At 45.6% G+C, this 19143-nt stretch overlaps 1 protein-coding gene across 4 annotated transcripts in view; it reads right to left on the bottom strand.

Moving 5' to 3' along the window:
- The window catches only part of LOC126547179 (cell division cycle and apoptosis regulator protein 1-like), a 261069-nt gene that overhangs the window by 23013 nt on the left and 218913 nt on the right, over positions 1-19143 (bottom strand). For all 4 annotated transcript variants that reach the window (XM_050195056.3, XM_055062798.2, XM_055062796.2 and 1 more), the window contains 4 exons: positions 7230-7317; positions 6852-7015; positions 4106-4292; positions 1968-2186 (listed from right to left, as the gene is read on the bottom strand). In XM_050195056.3, the coding sequence (XP_050051013.1) occupies positions 1968-2186; positions 4106-4292; positions 6852-7015; positions 7230-7317 (658 nt within the window). The remainder of the gene's footprint in view (positions 1-1967; positions 2187-4105; positions 4293-6851; positions 7016-7229; positions 7318-19143) is intronic.

Raw genomic sequence — 19143 nt, 5'->3', positions numbered from 1 at the left:
TTGTCTTTTACATTTCACGTGTCCGAAAGGTGTAATGTTCAACATCAAAATGTGCTATCATTCTGCAAGAAAACAAAAATGTTTACCATGCTAACTGTAGCTACACCTATAGTCGCATTACACACATGTGCACAAGCCAAACATTTTCTCGCCAGCTGTCACAATTTTGTAACATACCAGTTGATGTCCTCCGAGCTTCTAAAATAAAATGTAACACTTAGGCATGAGAAAGCTGTACTGTGGTGTCACACATACTTGTCCAGTAAAATCATGCTAATGCGTCACTACCTCTCATTAATAAAATGCTCTGGGAACTGAGTTTATAACAACACTCAACACTTCCAAGGAAATCTCATGGTTACATCCATTCAGGAGAACACAGACTGTTTTACAAGCTACCATAAGATGTGAGATGAGTTCATCTTCCAAGTCCACCTTCAAATGTGGTGACAAACATGCAAATATCAAGGTATTTTCCTATGCTAGATACCTGTTTTAGTGTTAAGTAATAAGCACCCATAAGCCCACAAAGTAATGTGAAATTAATTTTAAATGTCCTCACATAGAAGTATGTTTAACTGAAATTTGAATGTTATATTTCAGGCTAAAAGGGGCTAGAGGCCCTGCAACCATTTCTGACAATGTTGCAAGTTGTAAGGAATGGCTGGAATTATAATTAAAAAAGCTGCGAGAAAGAAAAAGAATCTTCAGAGTGATACTGTATGTTTCCTGCTTTGCTCAGACAAGCAACACTTGGTTCAAGTGCTAATGGCAGCATACCAAATTTGCTCGAATCTAACGCGGACTTTTTTACCAATAAAACAGGTGAAAAATTGCGTGCGTGTTAGAATCGAGTACGACCTTAAATCTGTGCTACCGTATCGCCATCAGCATTTCAAGATGGCCGTTTCATACACACTTCGAGCCTAAGTGCTGTAGCGTCCTTCATATGCTGTAGTACATTTGCTCAGGTTAGTCCACCCGTCTTCCCGTTTTCTGTGTTTGCCCTATTAGCATGGAAGTGCCGACTGCGGAGACAAGCCAAGTGTTCAATCACGATGACGCAATTAAAGGAAAGTGATCATGTATGCGGAGACGGACGGAAATCGGGCCGCATCAGGGGCGTTCGGAGTTCCCAAAACCTCCGTGCAGGACTGGCAGAAAAAGGAGAGGCGTTCTACACTGATGGCTGCTGCGTAGGCACGGCCCTTATCTTGAAAATGATCTGTGATGGAGACCGAGTCTACGCATCTAGGCGCACTGCACTGTGTTCTCGTCGCTTAGTTGCGCTGAAGCAAGAGGCTGCACAAAGGTCAATTCGCGTGTTCCTGCTACTGCACTTCCTCCCTCCAGCGTTTTAATAAAGAGTTTCTGCGGTCATTGAGTGAGACGTGTTCATGTGTGCTTGTGTGCACGTGACACCATGCTTGTTAATTTATTTAGTAAGCAAATGTTAAAAGTTTACACGGCCGATAAAACTGCTATGCTTACTTTTCGTATAGCTGTCTACTAATTTGCTATAGCAATCGATGCTTCACCTTTCGGACGAAACTGCAACGTATTTTGTTTATCGCAACTTTAGTGTATTGGGAATAAATCGTTCTTTTTCCAAATGAGAGAAAGTTGTATTTCTGAATGAAATAATGAGGTGCACAGTACTGTTAAGGACTTTTTCTTAGGTCACAGCAAACGGGTGTGCATTACAATCGAGGGCACATTAGCATCGAGAAATACAGTAGTCTGCTGAATAAGGAGGTATATTTGACATGTCCAAAAAGTGTTGCAAGGCCCTTCCCACACATGTAATGTTTGGCGTTGTACACATGTAATGTGTAGAACGCCCAACATTACAACTCTACATGTACACTACAACACTACAACTCTATGCCAACTTCAACTCTACATCTCTTTTAGAGCAACCAGTATAATTTTTGGAGACATATTGCATAACCCTTGCAACTACTGACCCAAGGCTTCAATGAGCTCCTTCAAGCGGGTTTCCGAGCTTGTACGGGCTCTCTCACTGCGTTCCACCTGTCGCAGCAACTTGCCCACGTCCAGCAGGGCTCCATCATGGAAGACCAATTTAGCCCCAGCCACACCAGCAGATTCCAAGGCAGTCGAAGGGTCAGTAGCATTGCTTTCTTGCAAGCCATCCTCAGACTTCAGCAGGAGACCACGGTTGCCTGCCAATAAGAAACCAATAGACTATTACGGAACATGAAGAAAGCTGTGGCAAGCATTATGCCTGCCTACACATTGGTACCCTGCGAGAAATTTAATACAAAAAATTAAATTTTCCACTGCTATCATCACTCAGAACCAGGTAACATATGAAGCTCTTAAAAAATGGCCTCACACAAAATATCACAGTAGATTTACCAAAGAGACGCTTGCACCATAATTTTCAATATCAACACCATGACAATGAAAGTCAGAGATGGAGGAGCACCTACTTTGTTTGTCTTGTCTCGTGTGTCCATGTTTCTTAGTATGTGTGTGTGCGTGCTGAATCTTCCAAGATAAACATGTACCAAATAGACCAAAAACAAGTTCTATTCAATTGCAAGAGTGAAATAGAGCAACTATAAATTAGGACTGGTTTGCACAGAAGTTATCAACATAATGTTCAAACTTCGGCTTATCACCTTTTCAGCCTATGTGCTTTTTGTGTGACACTACCTCCCTTCGCTCCTGAACTGAATTGAATATCAAATACCCCCTTTCAAGCAGAAGGTATCTGAACTGGCACCTGTACTGACATGCATGCTAGACATGCAAGTTTACAGAAGCCAGCCTGACTTTGTGAGAAATAAGTTGCTCAACAAAATATGAAATATGATTCTGAAGAGCACACATGAAATACAGCCTGCACCCGTTACAATGGACCTGCGTACAACAGACTTTCGGATATAACAGACCACATTTCAACTTTAGTTTGGTCTGCCTATTTTATTAATGCAACGAAATTCGCTTTTAACGGACCACTCTACAGCGGACTATCAGCTACAGCGGTTGAAATTAGCGGCAATTTTTGTCAATATCGGCCGTATAAAACAGACTTTTGCCGTGTCGACACGGGCTGGCAACTGACTTGCGAGGGTCAGCTGACAACTGCGGCTAAATATCGCGCATGCGAGATAGGAAGGCGGGGTGGAAACGCGTCTGCTTTTGTGCGTAAGGCACGAGGGGGGGGGAGGTGAAGGAGAGAGGGTTCTGGTGGCTGCTGTTGGCCACGTGGGTGCCGTATCTTGAAAGCAATCTGCGATGTGAACAAAGCGCTTGCCGGCGCAGGCGTTGTATCTTGAAAGCGATCTACGATGTGAACGAAGTGCGTGCCCGCGCGGGCGCCGTATATTGAAAGCGATTTGCAATGTGGACGAAGTGTGCGCCCACGTGGGCGTTGTATCTAAAAGCGACCTGCGATGTGGACAAAGTGCGGTCAGTGCCGGTAGCTTCGCATGGGCTGTGCTTTCGACGTTTAGTTCGCATTGAAGCGAGCGATAGCACTGAGGTCAATTCACTCGCTGTTGCTGCCGTACTTCCTAACTCCAATGTTTTGACAGTGACTTTTCGCGATCATTGAGCGAGATGTGTTCGTGTTAATCTATGCGCGCGTGACACAGTGCTTGTTCATTTAGTTAGTAAGCGAACGTTTACAACTTTATATGGCCGATAAAACTACTATCCATACTTCACATAGCTGTCTACTAATTTGCTGTCGCAATCGATGCTTCACCTTTCGGGCAAAACTGCGACTTTTTTCTTTTTTTTTGGCTTGTTTGTCTTGTACTTTGGGCGTTCGTCGCTCACTCCTTACAATAACATTGTTACACACTGCGACCACAGTTTCGGAAGTGAGGCATTTCGGATATTACGGACTTCAAGTAAACCGGACAATTTTTATTGGATTATCAGGGTCCATTGTAACACTGCAGTTGACTGTAGTTCAAATTTAACCAAAGTATAGGATCTCATTTGCTTCTGCATGCCTTCGCTGCAGAAAGGAGACCCGTGCAACTACTTATAAAGACAATGAATCCAAAAGTAACAATTTTTTTGAATGGGCAAACAATAATTCTTGAAGCATAAAATGCTCGTATACCCATGGCTATGATTTGCAGGTCTTGTTCTGATGGCTGCTCATCCCCAGGCACTTCATCCTCATCCACCATTTCTTGATCAGCCACAGGTGCTTCCTCAACAATGTCCTCAGGACAAACTGGTGCATCAGTTAGGCTTCTGTATCGTACTGTTTCCCGCTTTGATACTTTCTGAAGAAGACGGCGAACCTGTACATACACAAGCATACACAAAATATATGTTTAGTGCAGTTATATGCATCAGTAAACTAGGTTACCAGTAATGGGGACAGTGATTTGAGATTAAATAGAAAAACACGTAAATGTAATGCAATGTTGGAGGCTTAATGACGCAAAGCATTTTCCAGTTAGTGAGGTAGAAGTAGCGGATGACATGAGCAAAGCCTCATTGCCTGTGGCCAGCCCTACCACCTCGGCACCAGCTTAGCCCACTCCTTGAAGCTTTGTTTTCTGACATTATTGGGAAGTGAGCATAAGGCAGCGTGGGCAGTTTCGTGGTCCTCGCTAGCTGTGTGCTAGCACGTCGCAATATTTCACGACTTTCATCGTTTGTGCATCTTGCTGTGGTGCATGAATACTTCAAAAACAAGTCCTTCTTTTAATTAACTTCCTTTAGTTAGAACAAATTTTCAGGCCCCTTCGAGTTCGAATTATCGAGATTCAACTGTACTATATGTAGGTCTAACACACACACATTGGAATCTATGTGATGTAAAGCTTTGGCAAAGCGATTCAATAAATGTTATACAACTAAGAACGTCGCATACAATTCTGTTTAACCAGTTGCAGTAGCTTACTGGCTATGGTGTTGCAGTGCTGCACAAGAGGACGCTTATTTGACCCCAGTGTCGGTGGCCAAATTTTGATGGGGGGCAAAATTCAGCAACACTCGTGCATTTAGATCTGGGTGCACATTAAAGAACCCCAGATGCTCAAACTCAATCAGAAGTCCCCCACTACGGCGTCTCATAATCAGATTGTGGTTCTGGCACATAAAACCACAAAATTACACATTTTGTTTTAACATTTATGTTCAACGTCAGCGCAACAATGTCACAAGGACTAAAGCAATGCATGATGTTTGACGAGGGAAGAATGGTGATGAGCGGTGTATGCACAGAGAACTACGACACATATATAAATACATTTATTCTATACCTTTGCTGTCACAGTGGCACATACCCATTCTGGAGTATTCACCAAGAATAGGCAAGTATCCAGTCATACATATACAATGGAACATATATAATTGGCCAAAAATAGTTGGTCCAAATGTAAGAAAATTTAAGAAGCCGTTGAATATCATGCACTGTCAAATTATGAGATCTGTGTGCTTTGATGATTCCTATGGGCCGACATTATATGTACAGGATTAATGTCGTGATTTTTGTTCCGTCAGCAATCAGTGCTACATACACAGTAAAACCTCATGAATTCGGATTTCACGGGACCAAAAAAATGTGCGAATTAACCAAATGTCGAATTATCAAGGGTGTCAAGAAAACAATCAAATGCATACTATGTCTACATGCTTTTATTTATGGAGTGAATAAGCAAATCATGCTTCTATTTTGCACAAGAGCAGTGCAGAAGTCGCAATTCTCGTCATCTCGTTAATGACTGGTTCTCGCAGCGGTGAATGCCTCATGACTTTCTTAGCAATGCAGTCGTGGCGCACGCATTCATCTGAGACACACTTTTTACTACTGCACACACATTCCGATTATAGTGTCACCAGTGAGCTGGTAGCCAACAGATCTGTCCATTGCTATGCAGCCTGTGCTCTTCATCGTCAACAGGTTTGCAGCGAGTCAAAGTGAAACAACAGTATGCTGCTAGCACCGTGGACAAAACCACGGCCGCTATCGGCGTGATCACGGACGACGACTTTGCAGTTCTGAAGGCACCTGGCCTACACACGCACCGAGTCAAAACGAAACTACCGTTTGCTGCAACAACTGCGGACGAAACCACAGTCATCAACTATGCGATCGTGGATGGCAATTATGAAGTTATGAAGGCACTTGGCTAACGCGTTGTTATGCGTGGTGGTAAACACAAAAACAAAGTTTTTAAAGGCATCAACAGCCAAGAAGTGTTCCTGTGTTGCTGTCATTCACGTACGATTTCCACTGATGGCTGGCGATGTGCACTCTGTCACTTTGTTTCAGTTGGACGCTACTGCCATGTTTTCCCCCTTTGCATCGCATATTTGTGGCACTCTGCATTCGTCAAAGTCCGAGGGTTGTTCGAATGAACCGATGTGTGGCTAAATACGTCCAAATTAACAAGAGCTTAACTGCATTAAATAATGCATACATAAGCCGGGACCAGAGGACAAGTCTGACTTATCCAATTTTCCAAATAATTGAGGGTCAAAAATTTAATAAGGTTTTACTGTACACGGGTTTAGTCAGCAAGACACCACACCAAAGGATGCAAAACCTAGGACAGTACACATGGAAAGCTTTAAAAATTAGGTGACGCTGCTCTAACCACATTCCATGTACTCCCTACGAACCAGGGATTCCACGATAAAGCCGATGTTCTTCTCTGTCTGTGAATGTAACTTGAAATTGAGGAGTGCAGTCCAAGTTTTGAATTACAAACTTTCCAGTGCACGCATCAATTTCAGTTTGTGCATGTAAATTAGAAAAAAAAAAGTTTTTTTTTTTTTTTTTTTAGTGAGCCTCTGGTCCACATACTTTTGTGCACCAGTGTATAAAGTGGAACCAACTGCCTCCTTACCTGGCCACGTGAGAGTTCAAGGCCAATAATGTAGAAAATGTCTTCAAGGTCCCTGTCCTGCAAGTAACCACATTGGTTTTGGTCAAAGTATATGAATGAGAGAAGCAGATGACGCTGTAGTGTACGTTGCTGCTGGGGACGATTTTCCTTGCGTGCTCGCTTCTCTGCAATGAAACATACACTCCAGTCAACAGCCCATTAGCTCAGTTTGACTGTCCATCTATGTCAAGCAATACACCTTAAAAAAAAAAAAAAAAATGATGGCTACAAAAAATAAATAGAAAATTATGTTCAGTAATCCTAAAAAGCACCTAAGATAGTTCTCAAATCGGTGCTTACTTTACTCGAGCTGAAAGAGTGGAGTCATGTATGCCTTACCTTTGTTTTCTTCAGAATCACCTTCTCCATCAGACTGCTCTGAAGCAGCATCGCTTTCATCCTGATCATCTGTTTTCTTTTCATCATCCTGAACCAAATAGAACAAGAAGGATGATGTTTTAACAGGAAAGATGGAGTGTACAAATATCAAAATTTTTAAGTACAGTCAACAATGAATATTTTGAATACCCAATTTTTTGGACATGCCAGATAATTCGGACACCTTCGTGGCACCAAACACCAATTTTTTTTCGCTGCGACTGAAGGTCCTAAAAGGCATTAATGAAGCGGCCAGCACCTCCACTTTCATTATCTCACAGCCAATCCGCTGGCAGCTATAGTCACCACGCAACACTAGCCCTAGCTGCTTGTGTTTGCTACCAAGCTTCCTGCTGTTTGGTGCAATATTTTTCATTGAAAGGATTCGCCACTGTCAGCGATAGAGCCGACTTTGCCTCTGTCCTGCTCGTCGATGGCTTGGAAGTGCAGAAAGTACAGCAAGGATGAAGTGTTGAATAATGCTTGTTCCCAAATGTCAGCTTCGTCACAATACAGCATGTTACGCAGTCAAACACATGCAATGCATTGCGATGGGGCATAACGAGAATGCAAAAGGACTGCTGTCATGGGGCTTGGTATGTATTCCTTAATTACATGTGTGCACCCATTATCTCCTGTCATAGCACGAGCACCGATATGCCTAATATGTGTACTAGCAGGCCTTCACAGCTATTTCAGACGTGCGTGTGGCAATTTAGGCAATTGTGGGCAGTAGAAGGCGTGCATTCATTTACTGCTCTATCTTTCAGATGTGTTTCACTTGTCATGTGACAAGCAACAGAGTGTGGAAATTGCTGCTAAGATGGTGGAAAATATGGAAGACAAAAGCACTACAATCATCTAACCAAAATGAAGCAAGTGAGTATGCATACCACCACACCGAAACAATCCAAGGGGCCACCTTGTGTTACCTGTTATTTTTTATATACTGCATGTTCATATGCAAGAGCTGCACTTTTCTGTAAAAATTTGCTTCAAATCTCAGGGGCGTGGCTCATACATGAATAAAAAACTACTGTCTGCCTTGGTGAATAAACGTGCTTGCAGCTGTATGTAATGACCTGAAACATCATTTGATGTCGCTGGCACGTAAACATTGAGCTGGGGCCGTATTCTGAAACGTTCCCCTTCCGCGATAGTTTCACTGCCACGATAGTCACATTCAATAAATCAAGCGGCTGCTTGCCCATGATGTCAGTGTACACTACGAACACATGCTCTCGAATGCTTCACATCGCATGAGAGAGCGCACCGTGCGAGTGCTAAGTGGCTCAGGTGTGTCGTTTTCGAGTGTAGTGGCTGCAGTACGGGTTCTGGGCACTGACTACGGTTAGCTACGGCTGCTTTAGGTAAAATAAAGTGAAAAAATATGCAGATCCCATGCACTGTGGGAATCAATGTAAGCGAAGCTTTCCATGCTGGATGCGTTAACTGATGATAATTAGCGGTGATGTTGACGGCTAAATCTTAATTTCTTCAATGTTTAGGCCAACACGACAGTGGTGAGTTGATGTTAAACGTTACCTTGTGTGCACCACTGCTGTTTGTCTGCGTAGTACAAAGAACACAAAGGAAGAGGTGTTTGCTTGAGCCGTTGTTGTGCATAATATTTTATAACCCCTGAGAGGGTTGAGCGTTGTCATTGCCTCACATGGCATATCGCATTGTGGCATAAGTATTAAACTTGGATTGCATTTTGGGGCTGTACGTGCCAAAACCACATTCAGATTATGAGGCACGCCGTAGTGGCGACTCCAGATAAATTTTGACACCATGATGTCCTTTAACGTGTCCCAAAATCTAAGTGCATATGCATGTTCTATTTTGCCCCAGTCGAAATGCGGCTGCCGCGATTGGGATCAAATCCGCGACCTCTGGCAATGCCATAGCCGCAAAGTTTATGTGATGGGCACAGAAGTGTTGATTTGATGGTCGACTGCTTCCGTAATGTCTCCTGGACGCTGCAGTGCGTTTTAATTATTGTGCTTCTGCTTCTGTGTGCCCTGCATAAGTTGCCCGCTTGACATATATGCATGGCATTTATTTTTCAGAAATAGCAGCAACGTACTGTACTGTACCTCGAACTTAAGCTTATTCTGTGTCCCGGCAACTGCTCGTATAGTAGCGGGGTTTTCTTGCCTTCTCATGTCACCTGCCCCCCTCTCTTGTATGGGAACTGCCTCTTCTCCCTCTCCTTCTTCTCCTCTCTAGAGTTCTATGTGCGTCCCCTCTAGCCTCACACGATAGTAGAAAGGGAAGTGCTGCAGTTTCTGCAATGCTTCTGAGGGGAGTCACGGATAATTACAGCTGTCAAGCGGCTAATGTGGTGACGGCCAGGGAGCTCCAGAGGGTATTGTGCACATTTGAAGTGGTGGGGTGAAAATGAGTTTCTCCTGTCGCCCTTCCTCTCTTCCTCGCGCCTGTCATGTATATACACACTCTGAACCCCTCCCTACCCCTGATGCAGCAGCCCACAGCCCTGGCAGCAGCAGCAGCAGTGGGAAAGTCAAAGAAGAGGCAAAGAAAACTTCGCTTTAAAAGGAAGTGTGAAATGTTTCATTTTAAATGAATCAACAAATATCACCGCAAAACGACGTGTGTAAGGCACCACCAAAAAGACTACTATAAACTATTACCTCTCATATCTACTACATTCCACCACCAACCGAATGCCAAAAGACATGTCGAGAGCACCGAATGACACCATGACGTTAAAATGACATAGGCTGGAACTACTAGTTTGCGCTGTTCATTTTCTGGTTTTCAATGTGAAGACATTTGCCCAGCAGTCGATTTATGCACCACTGGCCTCCCTGAAGCCCTTGGGTTCAGCGAGAGCAGTGGGAAAGTAAACATGTCCGCAATAGAGATTAGTAAGAGGCGAGTGGAAGATTGGTGGAAGAAAATTAGGGAAACGATAAAAAATGGAGACGTACAAAAGCAAAGTTTGCAATAGGGGATCAGAAAATTTGGTTGTGGGAGTTCATAGTGTTTTTTTTATTTTTTTATTTTTTTATTTTTTTAACCTAGGTAGGACATTAGGCAACTTTGTGGCTCAACCCACCACCCCGTTCCAAAGGGGACGCTCATAACATCCATCCATCCATCCATTTTGCTAAAACAGCCAATATGGGCGTGCCGTTGGCGGAGTTGTGTCCAAGGCAATAGTTTCACGGAAGGCGAACATTTCAGAATACTGGCCCTGAAGCAGCTGGTTAGGTTCACAGAAAGCAGATTCTTGAAAGGCAGGGCCATCCTTGTATGCTGTCTTGGTAGACTCACAATGTGTAAGATTTTGGAATGAAATAACTACAGAGATTTGCATGTGAAATGTCAGAATGTCAGTCAAATGTACTTGCATAAGCTTCAGGTGGCGTAGCAGTAATGAAAGCTAATGAACAAATGTAAGCACAGTTGAGCCCACTTATAACGAACCTGAGCATTACGCGGTGTCTGTTCATTATACCCCAAAGTTCGTAGTAAGTGGATGAGAGCTGAAAAAGAAAAGTGGCTAATCAAAACACAAAATTTATTTCTTTGCAAAGAAGTTTGTGATGCTCATCTGTTTCTGCAGCGCAGATCCAATGAAGGCGGTCTCCAGTTTATTTAACGCAGAAGCGTGCTCTTTGCCGAGGCCCTTGGCACAGACAAGTTGCCTGAGGCTCTTTATGTAGCCCATTGCTACAGGCGCACTTATGGGTGCTGGTTCCAAAGTTCCATCGTCATCCGATTCCTCTGCGTCATCTCTGCCCGCACTTCACAAGCGATGCCCTCATCTATGCACGGTTCCGTATTATCAGCATCTTCATCAGCAGAAATAAAGTCATCCCAACCAGTAGCCCCCCATGTCTGAGTCGACGACGTGCTGCCACAAATCGCAGCCAGACCGATCATCTTCGGAAGCCTCAGGCTCAGCATCAGGCACTGAGTCAATGAAGCTGGCCTTACGGAAACAGCTCCGTGCGCAAGCGGCCTTCACTTCCACCCACGCCGCCTTCACATCTCAACGGCTCAATACAGTGAAACTCGAAGCGGCAAGTTGGCGGCCGGGCGGTCAATAGCGATGAGCAAGTGTTCCACAATGCGGCTCCTATATGATGCCTTAAATGCACGTATTATGCCTAAATCAAGCGACTGCACTTTCAGAGTGGCATTGGGCAGTAGGAAAAGTAGAGTAACTGCTGTCAGAGAAGTTCGCACGTTGTGCGCTTAGCAGTTGTCGAGCACGAGCAGCACACACCTTCCTTGCCTCTGCATGCCATGGTCAAACTCACCCAGCCACTCTGCAAATAAATTGCACGTCATCCACGCCGTAGTACTGTGCCTGTAGCGCACAGGTACACAGCTCCAAAAGCAACGCGGCTTCTTTGATTTACTGATTACAAAGGGCACGCGCCGGTCGCACTGAAGTACTGTAATATGCACTTTACTGTGCTTACTGCCAGCACATGAGTCACCTCTCATGGCGTGCGTCTTGTCCGGCAGCACCTGATAAAATAACGCAGGTTCGTCTGTGTTACACACGTCCTGCTCCGTGTAGCTTGCACTAATGGCTTGGTTCCTTACAAGCAGAGTGGTAACGTCTAGGTCACTTACCGAAGCCGCCTCGTCAACAATCTATTTAAAAACAATCCCATGCCGCACTCTGAATCGATGTAGCCAGCCACTGCCTGGGCAGAAGTTGGGAAAATCTAGCAGGAACGCAAGGTTTCATTGGTCCACTTATCAGAATGTTACGAGCCCGTGCATCGGCAAACCACTTAAGCAGCGCGTCCTCTACGTCCGCATAGGTGGCCTTCCACAGGCGCTTTCTGTTCATCGAGTCGGCGGCAGAGCTGGCAATCTTTTTCTTGTTCTTTAGAATCGTCGAGATAGTTGTCGAGGTAATCGACACATTGTACTTCACCAACTCGCAGCTTTTAGCACCTTGAGACGCTTCTGTTCGTTGCCATGCTCAGCGCTTTTCGTTTTGTGACCGCTGCAGGCACAGCATTCCCGTCCGCCGTCCGGCTGAATTACAGCTCGGGCCCGTCTAGAATGAAGCGTGGAAGCAAGGAAGCATGGAGACTAGTGTGGAGAGACCTGCTTCGCGCTAACAGCCAGAAAACAAAACTTCTGAGCTTTAGCAAGCATCGTAGCGCACGCGCCGAGACAGTGAGGGAGTTGCAAGATAGAGTGAGAAGAGGGGAGAGGAGCTGCGAGGACGGGCGGGAGGGCGATCTTGGAAGTCACACACCAACACTTGTGGGCAGTGCATGACAGTGGGGAGAGGGTAGAGGGGCACGAAATGGATAGTTCGCCTCTGAGGAGGCTTGGGAAAACAGACCGCACATGCAAAGGGGTCGGAGGTCATCATTATTTCGCATCGTGGTGGTGGGTTCATGCCGTCTGTTCGCTGTAACCAATCAGCAGGACTCAAGGACGTTCGTCATACAGTCGAACCCGACTATATCGAACCCGTTTACATCGAATTATTCTATATATCGAACAATTTCTGGTCACGGTATAGTTACAATGAGTATATATAGCAAAAATTACGGTTACATCGAACAAATATTGCAGTGACTCCCGATATATCGAACTTCAAGCGGCGGAAAAGTGCCCCCAGAAGTTGGCTTTCCCTCACGGTAGCGGGGAAACCCGACGGCGCGGCTCCATCCAACCGCTCTCCCTACCGTGACCGCGCTGCCTCGGGCTGTTCGGGCGAGCCGTCGACACTCCCCCTGTCGCGCATAGTGGAGTCTATTAGGCCACATCCTCCCTCTTTCTCTATCATCTTTCACTTGCCACCCCCTCTCCCCTGACGACGCTTCGCCGTGCTCCCTCACGGGTTGCAGCATCAAGCGTCCTTCCTTTCTTTAGATCACTATCTAGCGACACTCCCCAGCAAAAAATGATCCTGGCCCGCCTACAGCGCTTGCTCAGACAGCCAATCAGAGGCTCTTGTGCTCTCTTCGTGCAAGATGGCGAAAGTGCGAGTTGTCGAGCTGCTTCTCTGGTTTATCGTGTTTGCGCCTTGTGGGCCTTCTCCCGCAGTGTTGCCGTGATGAAGCGGCAGAATTCGCCTTTCATCGTGAAGCTAAAAATCATAAATCGCGTCGAACGCGATGAGAAGTTGGATGTCCCCGCAGCGTGCAAGATTCCAAGGAGCACTCTCGGCACGATTAGGGCTAAAGTGGCCAGACTCGCAACCCGGTGTTTATGGCGCCCGACGCGTACGCACGGCCGTGTACGAGGGGTTCTTCATACGCGCCGGTTTCCGCGTGCTCGGTGAGGACTGTAAATTCTGATCACTGCGACGAAGCCGTTGCCGGTGTTGCCGAAGTTTGGAGCGAGCTGTCAAAATTTCCGGGACATTCGAATCAACGGTGGACGAGTTGGTGAGTGCAGATGATGCTGTCGCGACCACGGTAGAGGCCGGAAACGAAGACTACATCGCCGACATCGTACCGAGCACAAATGAAAGTAGGCACATTGAGGAAAGCAACTACGGTCTTTTGCCCACATCCTCCGAAGTGATTGGTGCACTCGCATTAGTCCGGCGCTTCTGTGCGAATGCGGAAGGTTGCGGCCTCAGCTGCTCAGACTCCTTTGACAACATGGGGAAGTGCGTGCGTCGCAGGCAGCGAAATTGCCCAAGCAGAAGAAAATGCTAGAAAACTAAGCTAGTTTCGTTAATAAAGTGATTTTATAAATGGTATGTGCTTTTATGACATCCAATTATTTAGCAGGCTTATATCGAATTATGCTCTATATCGAACTGACGGGCGTTTTTTTGCGAGTTCGATATAGCCGGGTTTGACTGTATGTGCGATTTTATGCCATTGAAATAATATATATTTTGATGGTCGCATGGCTCTCGTTCGTTTTAAGCGAAAGTTCATCTTAAGTGGGGCCGTTGTATGTGAGCTTGTTCTGGGCAGCACACAGCAGCAGGTGCTGTCTATGGAAAATAGCATTGGCTCTAATGCCACGCAAACTTGTATGTACAGGAGAAGCAATCATGATGTAGTCGAACCTGACTATATCGAACCCGTTTACATAGAATTATCCTGTATATCGAACAATTTCTGAACACGGTACAGTTACAATGATTATATATAGGAAAAATTATGCTTGCATCGAACAAAAATAAAAGTGACTCCCGATATATTGAATGTCAAGCGGTGCAAAAGTGCCCCCAGAAAATGTGCCCCCAGACCAAAAGTGGTCTAGCCCGGCGGCGCAGCTCCATTCACCTGCTCTTCCTACCATGACCGAGTCGTCGACAACCCCCTGCAAAAAATGATCCTGGCCTGGCCGCAGCGCTTGCTGAGACAGCCAATCAGAGGCTCTTGTGCCCTCGTCGTGCAAGCCATGCAAGTATGAGTTGTCTCACTGCTTCTTTCATTCGTTGTGTTTACGCCATGTGGCCTTTGTCGCGCAGAGTTGCCGTGACGGCCAGCGCGAAGCGGCACAATTTGCCTTTCACTGCGAAGCTCAATATTATAAATATAGTCGAAAGCAGATGTAACAGCAGTGTACAAGATTCTGAGGAGCACTCTCAGCACGATCTTGAAGAATAAGGGGAAGATTAGGGTTAAAGCGGTCAAACTGACCCCGTGCCAATGGCGCCTGATGCGTACACATGGCCAACATCGAGGCAGCCGTGTACAAGTGGTTCATCTGAAACTGCTTCAGACATGCTGGCTTCCGTGTGGCCAGTGAGGACTGTGAAAATTCTGATGAGCGTGACGAAGCCATAGTCGGTGTTGCTGAAGTTTGGAGTGAGCTGTCAGAATTTCCGGAAGCCATTGACGGATCAATGGTCGACAAGTTTGTGAGTGTAGATGATGGTGTCGTGGTAACGGGAGAACCCGAAAAGGAAGACTACATTGCTGACATCATACCGAGCAGAAGTGAAAGCAGGCACAATGAGGAAAGCAACAACGATCCTTTGTCCACGTCTACCGAAGTGATTGGTGCACTTGCACTAGAGTGGCGCTTCTGTGCGAATGTGGAAGGTTGCAGCCTCAGCTGCTCTGACTCTTTAGACAATGTGGAGAAGTGCGTGCTGTCACAGGCAGCAAAGTTGCCCAAGTAGAAGAAGATACAAGATTCTTTTATGCGAAACTAAGCTAATTGCATCAATAAAGTGCTTTTATAAATGGTACATGCTTTTATGAGGTCCAATTCTTTAGCAGGCCTATATCGCATTAAGCCCTATATCATACCTGCCAACCTGAAGATTTGGAAATTCATAAAACTATCGCGGCAAAGGGAAAGGGGGTGCACGGCAGCACTTCTTTTTTTAAAGGGATTTACCTTTCGCAACAAGCTTACTCGTGTTTTCACAACCGCACGTCAAATCCGTGTCTTGGAGAGTAGAGCGAAAACTCCACTGGGGCACAATTTATTTTTAGAATAATTTTCTGTTACCGACTTTGCCTACTTTGGAAAACTTCTCCGTGTAGGTTTGCTCAAAGCAAGTACTATTCTTGTGCACCTTGACCATCAGCAGACTTTCTAGTGTTTTCTCACACACAGATGAGCAAAACTCTGTTCAAGTTTTGTTCACAGTGCTGAATATTCTTTCACAATCAGCATTGCTGTGGAGAATGGAGAGAATACCCAGCATAACCATTGAAATTCTGTAGAAACTGAGCGATCCTTCGACACTTTGAATGCTTCCTAATTGCAACCACTGCACGTTGCACCTTGGCTCATTCAATATGTCGGCTGGAACCTGATGTGCTTGCAAGTTGGCAAACTCGAATTCAAGTGCGTCGATTGCTTCTTCTTTTGATTCGCCACCCTGCCGGGGTAGGATGGCAGGGAACGCCATAATAAAATGACGTACGCTGTTGAATAAAGCATTTTCCAGAGCTTGTACTTGAGCAACTTCAGCCATCTTGAGATTGACGTCTTCTAGCGGGAATTTTCGGCGAATGTAATTGCATGCTGCCATCAAGTACAGACGTACAGCAGAGAAGAACTGCTCTCTCTAAATGCAGCTCAGTGTCTCAACCACAGAGTAGGTTGTGCTGCCAATGAATATGTCTTCATCACCTTTCTGGTTCTCTGCAGCTCCATAGTTAACTTTCAGCAATGAATGACATGCCTTGACAACACCTGGGCGCACAAATCCAGTCAGGAGATCCTCGAAAAGGCGGTTCAAGAGGCCCCTCAGTACATGAATCTGAGGAGCCTGTGCCTAAATAAGGCAGTTTGCCTTCTCAAAAAGCGATGTAACATTTTGGAGAAAAAGACAGCATGCCCTGTTTAGCTCTGATGACAAAAAATAAAACAGGCGCTCCTCGTGGGTCACGTGGCTGGCTTCCCCAGAATTCTTGGTATGAAGGTTTTCTTTTCTTTTTTTTTTTTTTTTTTGCTTGAGGTCCAGAATGAGCTCCTTTCCTCTTTAGCGAGAGTTCATCGCTGTCGGTGCTTTCTCGCCGAGGCCTGCAGCAGTCTTGTGATGATGTGTAGCAGACTTTGGGGTCAGTGCAGGGTTCTTGGAGGTTTGGAGGAAGCCTTTGGAATTTGGTATGACTCCAAAAACAAGCTCTGCTTCTTGCACTGCTTTGTTTCAGATAAAAAAATGCTGAGTAGTGGTCTCCACTGGTCAAGCAGCCTCTTCAAATACTTTCCCAATGACAGCCAATGTGTCGGTGAATGCTTCAACATCTTTCTGACCTCGGCGTCAAGCATTTTTTGGAACACTTTAAGTTGATTTTTCTGTTTCGAGCTTTTCTCTAGGTGAAAAAAAAAAAATTTCCACCAAAGCCTAACCAACCTTTACAGGAAGACATGAAGCTCCTTTTTGGGCGGCCAAGTTGAGAGATGGCACGGGCAACCAACCCCTACTAAACCTGATTGAGCCTCTCTCAATACAGTAGAAACACAGTTTTTCTTGCTGATCATGACATGGGCATTGTCCGAACACATAGCCAACAGGTTTCCAACAGGCAAATTCCGAGACTTCATCTCGTCCAGAACCAGATTTTCAATCTTGTGGCCCGTCGCTTCCCCTTGCATTGTCCCGAGGCAAAGAAGGCATCTTTCGACTTTACTTGATTCTTTAACGAAATATGTTGCAACAATAGGGTAAAGCTGCGTATCCCTATTGTTACTGCTATCCACAGCGATCGAAAAAACTTGCTGTTTTAGGGCATCCAACAAAGGAGTCTCCACGTTGGCGCCCATTTACTGAACAATTGAGGTCGTCTTTGTTCGTCCACAGGCGTAGCGTTTTGCTTCTTCCCACTTCAGGAACACCTTCCGGAAAAGCAGTCTGGCATGGTCGCTGACACTCAGCGGGATGTTGTGTTCAACTAAAAATGGCATGAGGAGGTATTCTGCAAGAATCACACCGAGGTCGTTGTCGCTGCGTACAAAACTTGCTAGGCTTGGCTGGCTGTCCACGGCTCACATGTATCCCTGATGCCTTTTCGAAGCGATGCGGACCTTGATGTCAGACTTGCCGCCATGCGACATGTTCACATCAGGCACACGTGGTGCAGAATTCTAACCTCTCCCCTTTCTTGGACGGCACGAAGCACGTAAATTCTGCCGTGTACGATTTCAAAAACACTTGAAAGTACTGTCGGGGCTTTGAGCCCGCCATTGCACTACGAAGCCGCTACAGGCTGGAGTTGCACTGCGTCCGACGCGGCAGCTAGTCACACAAAAGGCGAGGCCAACACTGCAGTGACTGAAGCTGACTGAAGTCCAAACCCGCGCGCCCGTACGAACAAAGGCAACAGCATGGCAACAGATTTGCTGAGACACTAGAGGCGCTATCGGCACTATCGAGCTTTGGATATGGATTGGTGAGCCCCCTAAGACAAAAGAAGTCACTACAACATTGCAGCTGCTAACGATGATACCATGCATATGTAATGCCCTCTTGTGGTGGCGCAAGGTACAAGGGTGTAGTTTTACATTTGCAAGTTTTTTTTTTTCCGCAAATGTTTTCCATAAAATTTCAAGCAAGATTCGTAAAATCGTAAGACTGCTAGAAATTCATAGATTTTATGGAAAATTCAGAAGAGCTGGCAGGTATGTCTATATTGAGTTTGATATAACCGGGTTCGACTGTAAAGCTGAACACGAAGGACGTGATTGCCAACACATGCGCCGTGAATCGGATCAGTTCGCAGGTAGCATTCACACGAAAAAGGATGACAGCGTGGACGGAGCCGCCCTCGCATGAGCAACGGCAATGGAGCAAAGGCGACCAAGCCGAAAATCCCAATGGTGATTTGGCTCTCGATCGTGTTGTGAAGCACTTCACGTAGACCGAGGGAGTGACGAGGGAATGTGTGACACATGAGTTTGGCGGCACTGTGTGCACTATTCACTAACTATTAAACACAAAAGGCCAGTTCGTAAAGAGGAGGAGAATGGGCAACCATAAAGGAGCGAAGAAGGGAGCTTGAACACACAGGGGTGGTGAGAGGTCGAGGTTCCCTAGGAAAAATATGCATATAACCCACGACTTGATTAATTCATTTTTGTTAAGACTTCTTTATGCGGGTTATACGTGTGAAAATAGGGTACTTGTAGCGAAAGACACGAGTAATAGCTGGTGCGCTGTCGCGTCAGTTGGCACGCTGCTAGAGCATGGTCGGCAGCGTGGTATGTTCAAATTAACTGTCGTAAATGCTTAAGTGTTCCACTTACTGGCCATTTTCGCATATTGAAATGCAGTCAACAACCGATTATTCGGATACACTGAATATTTTTTCAGACAGCCCCAGAGCACCGCCACTAGCTTTACAAGATTTGATGTACACGGATGACGAAAATTTCGGACACTTTACGGTGCATCGTGGGATAATTTGCACTCCAATGGCACAATCCTGTGCTAATA

This window comes from Dermacentor andersoni, chromosome 1 (genome assembly GCF_023375885.2).
Source record: "Dermacentor andersoni chromosome 1, qqDerAnde1_hic_scaffold, whole genome shotgun sequence".
Taxonomy (NCBI): domain Eukaryota; kingdom Metazoa; phylum Arthropoda; class Arachnida; order Ixodida; family Ixodidae; genus Dermacentor; species Dermacentor andersoni.
The sequence above is the reverse complement of the archived record's forward strand: the minus strand, read 5'-3'. Positions and strand labels throughout refer to the sequence as shown.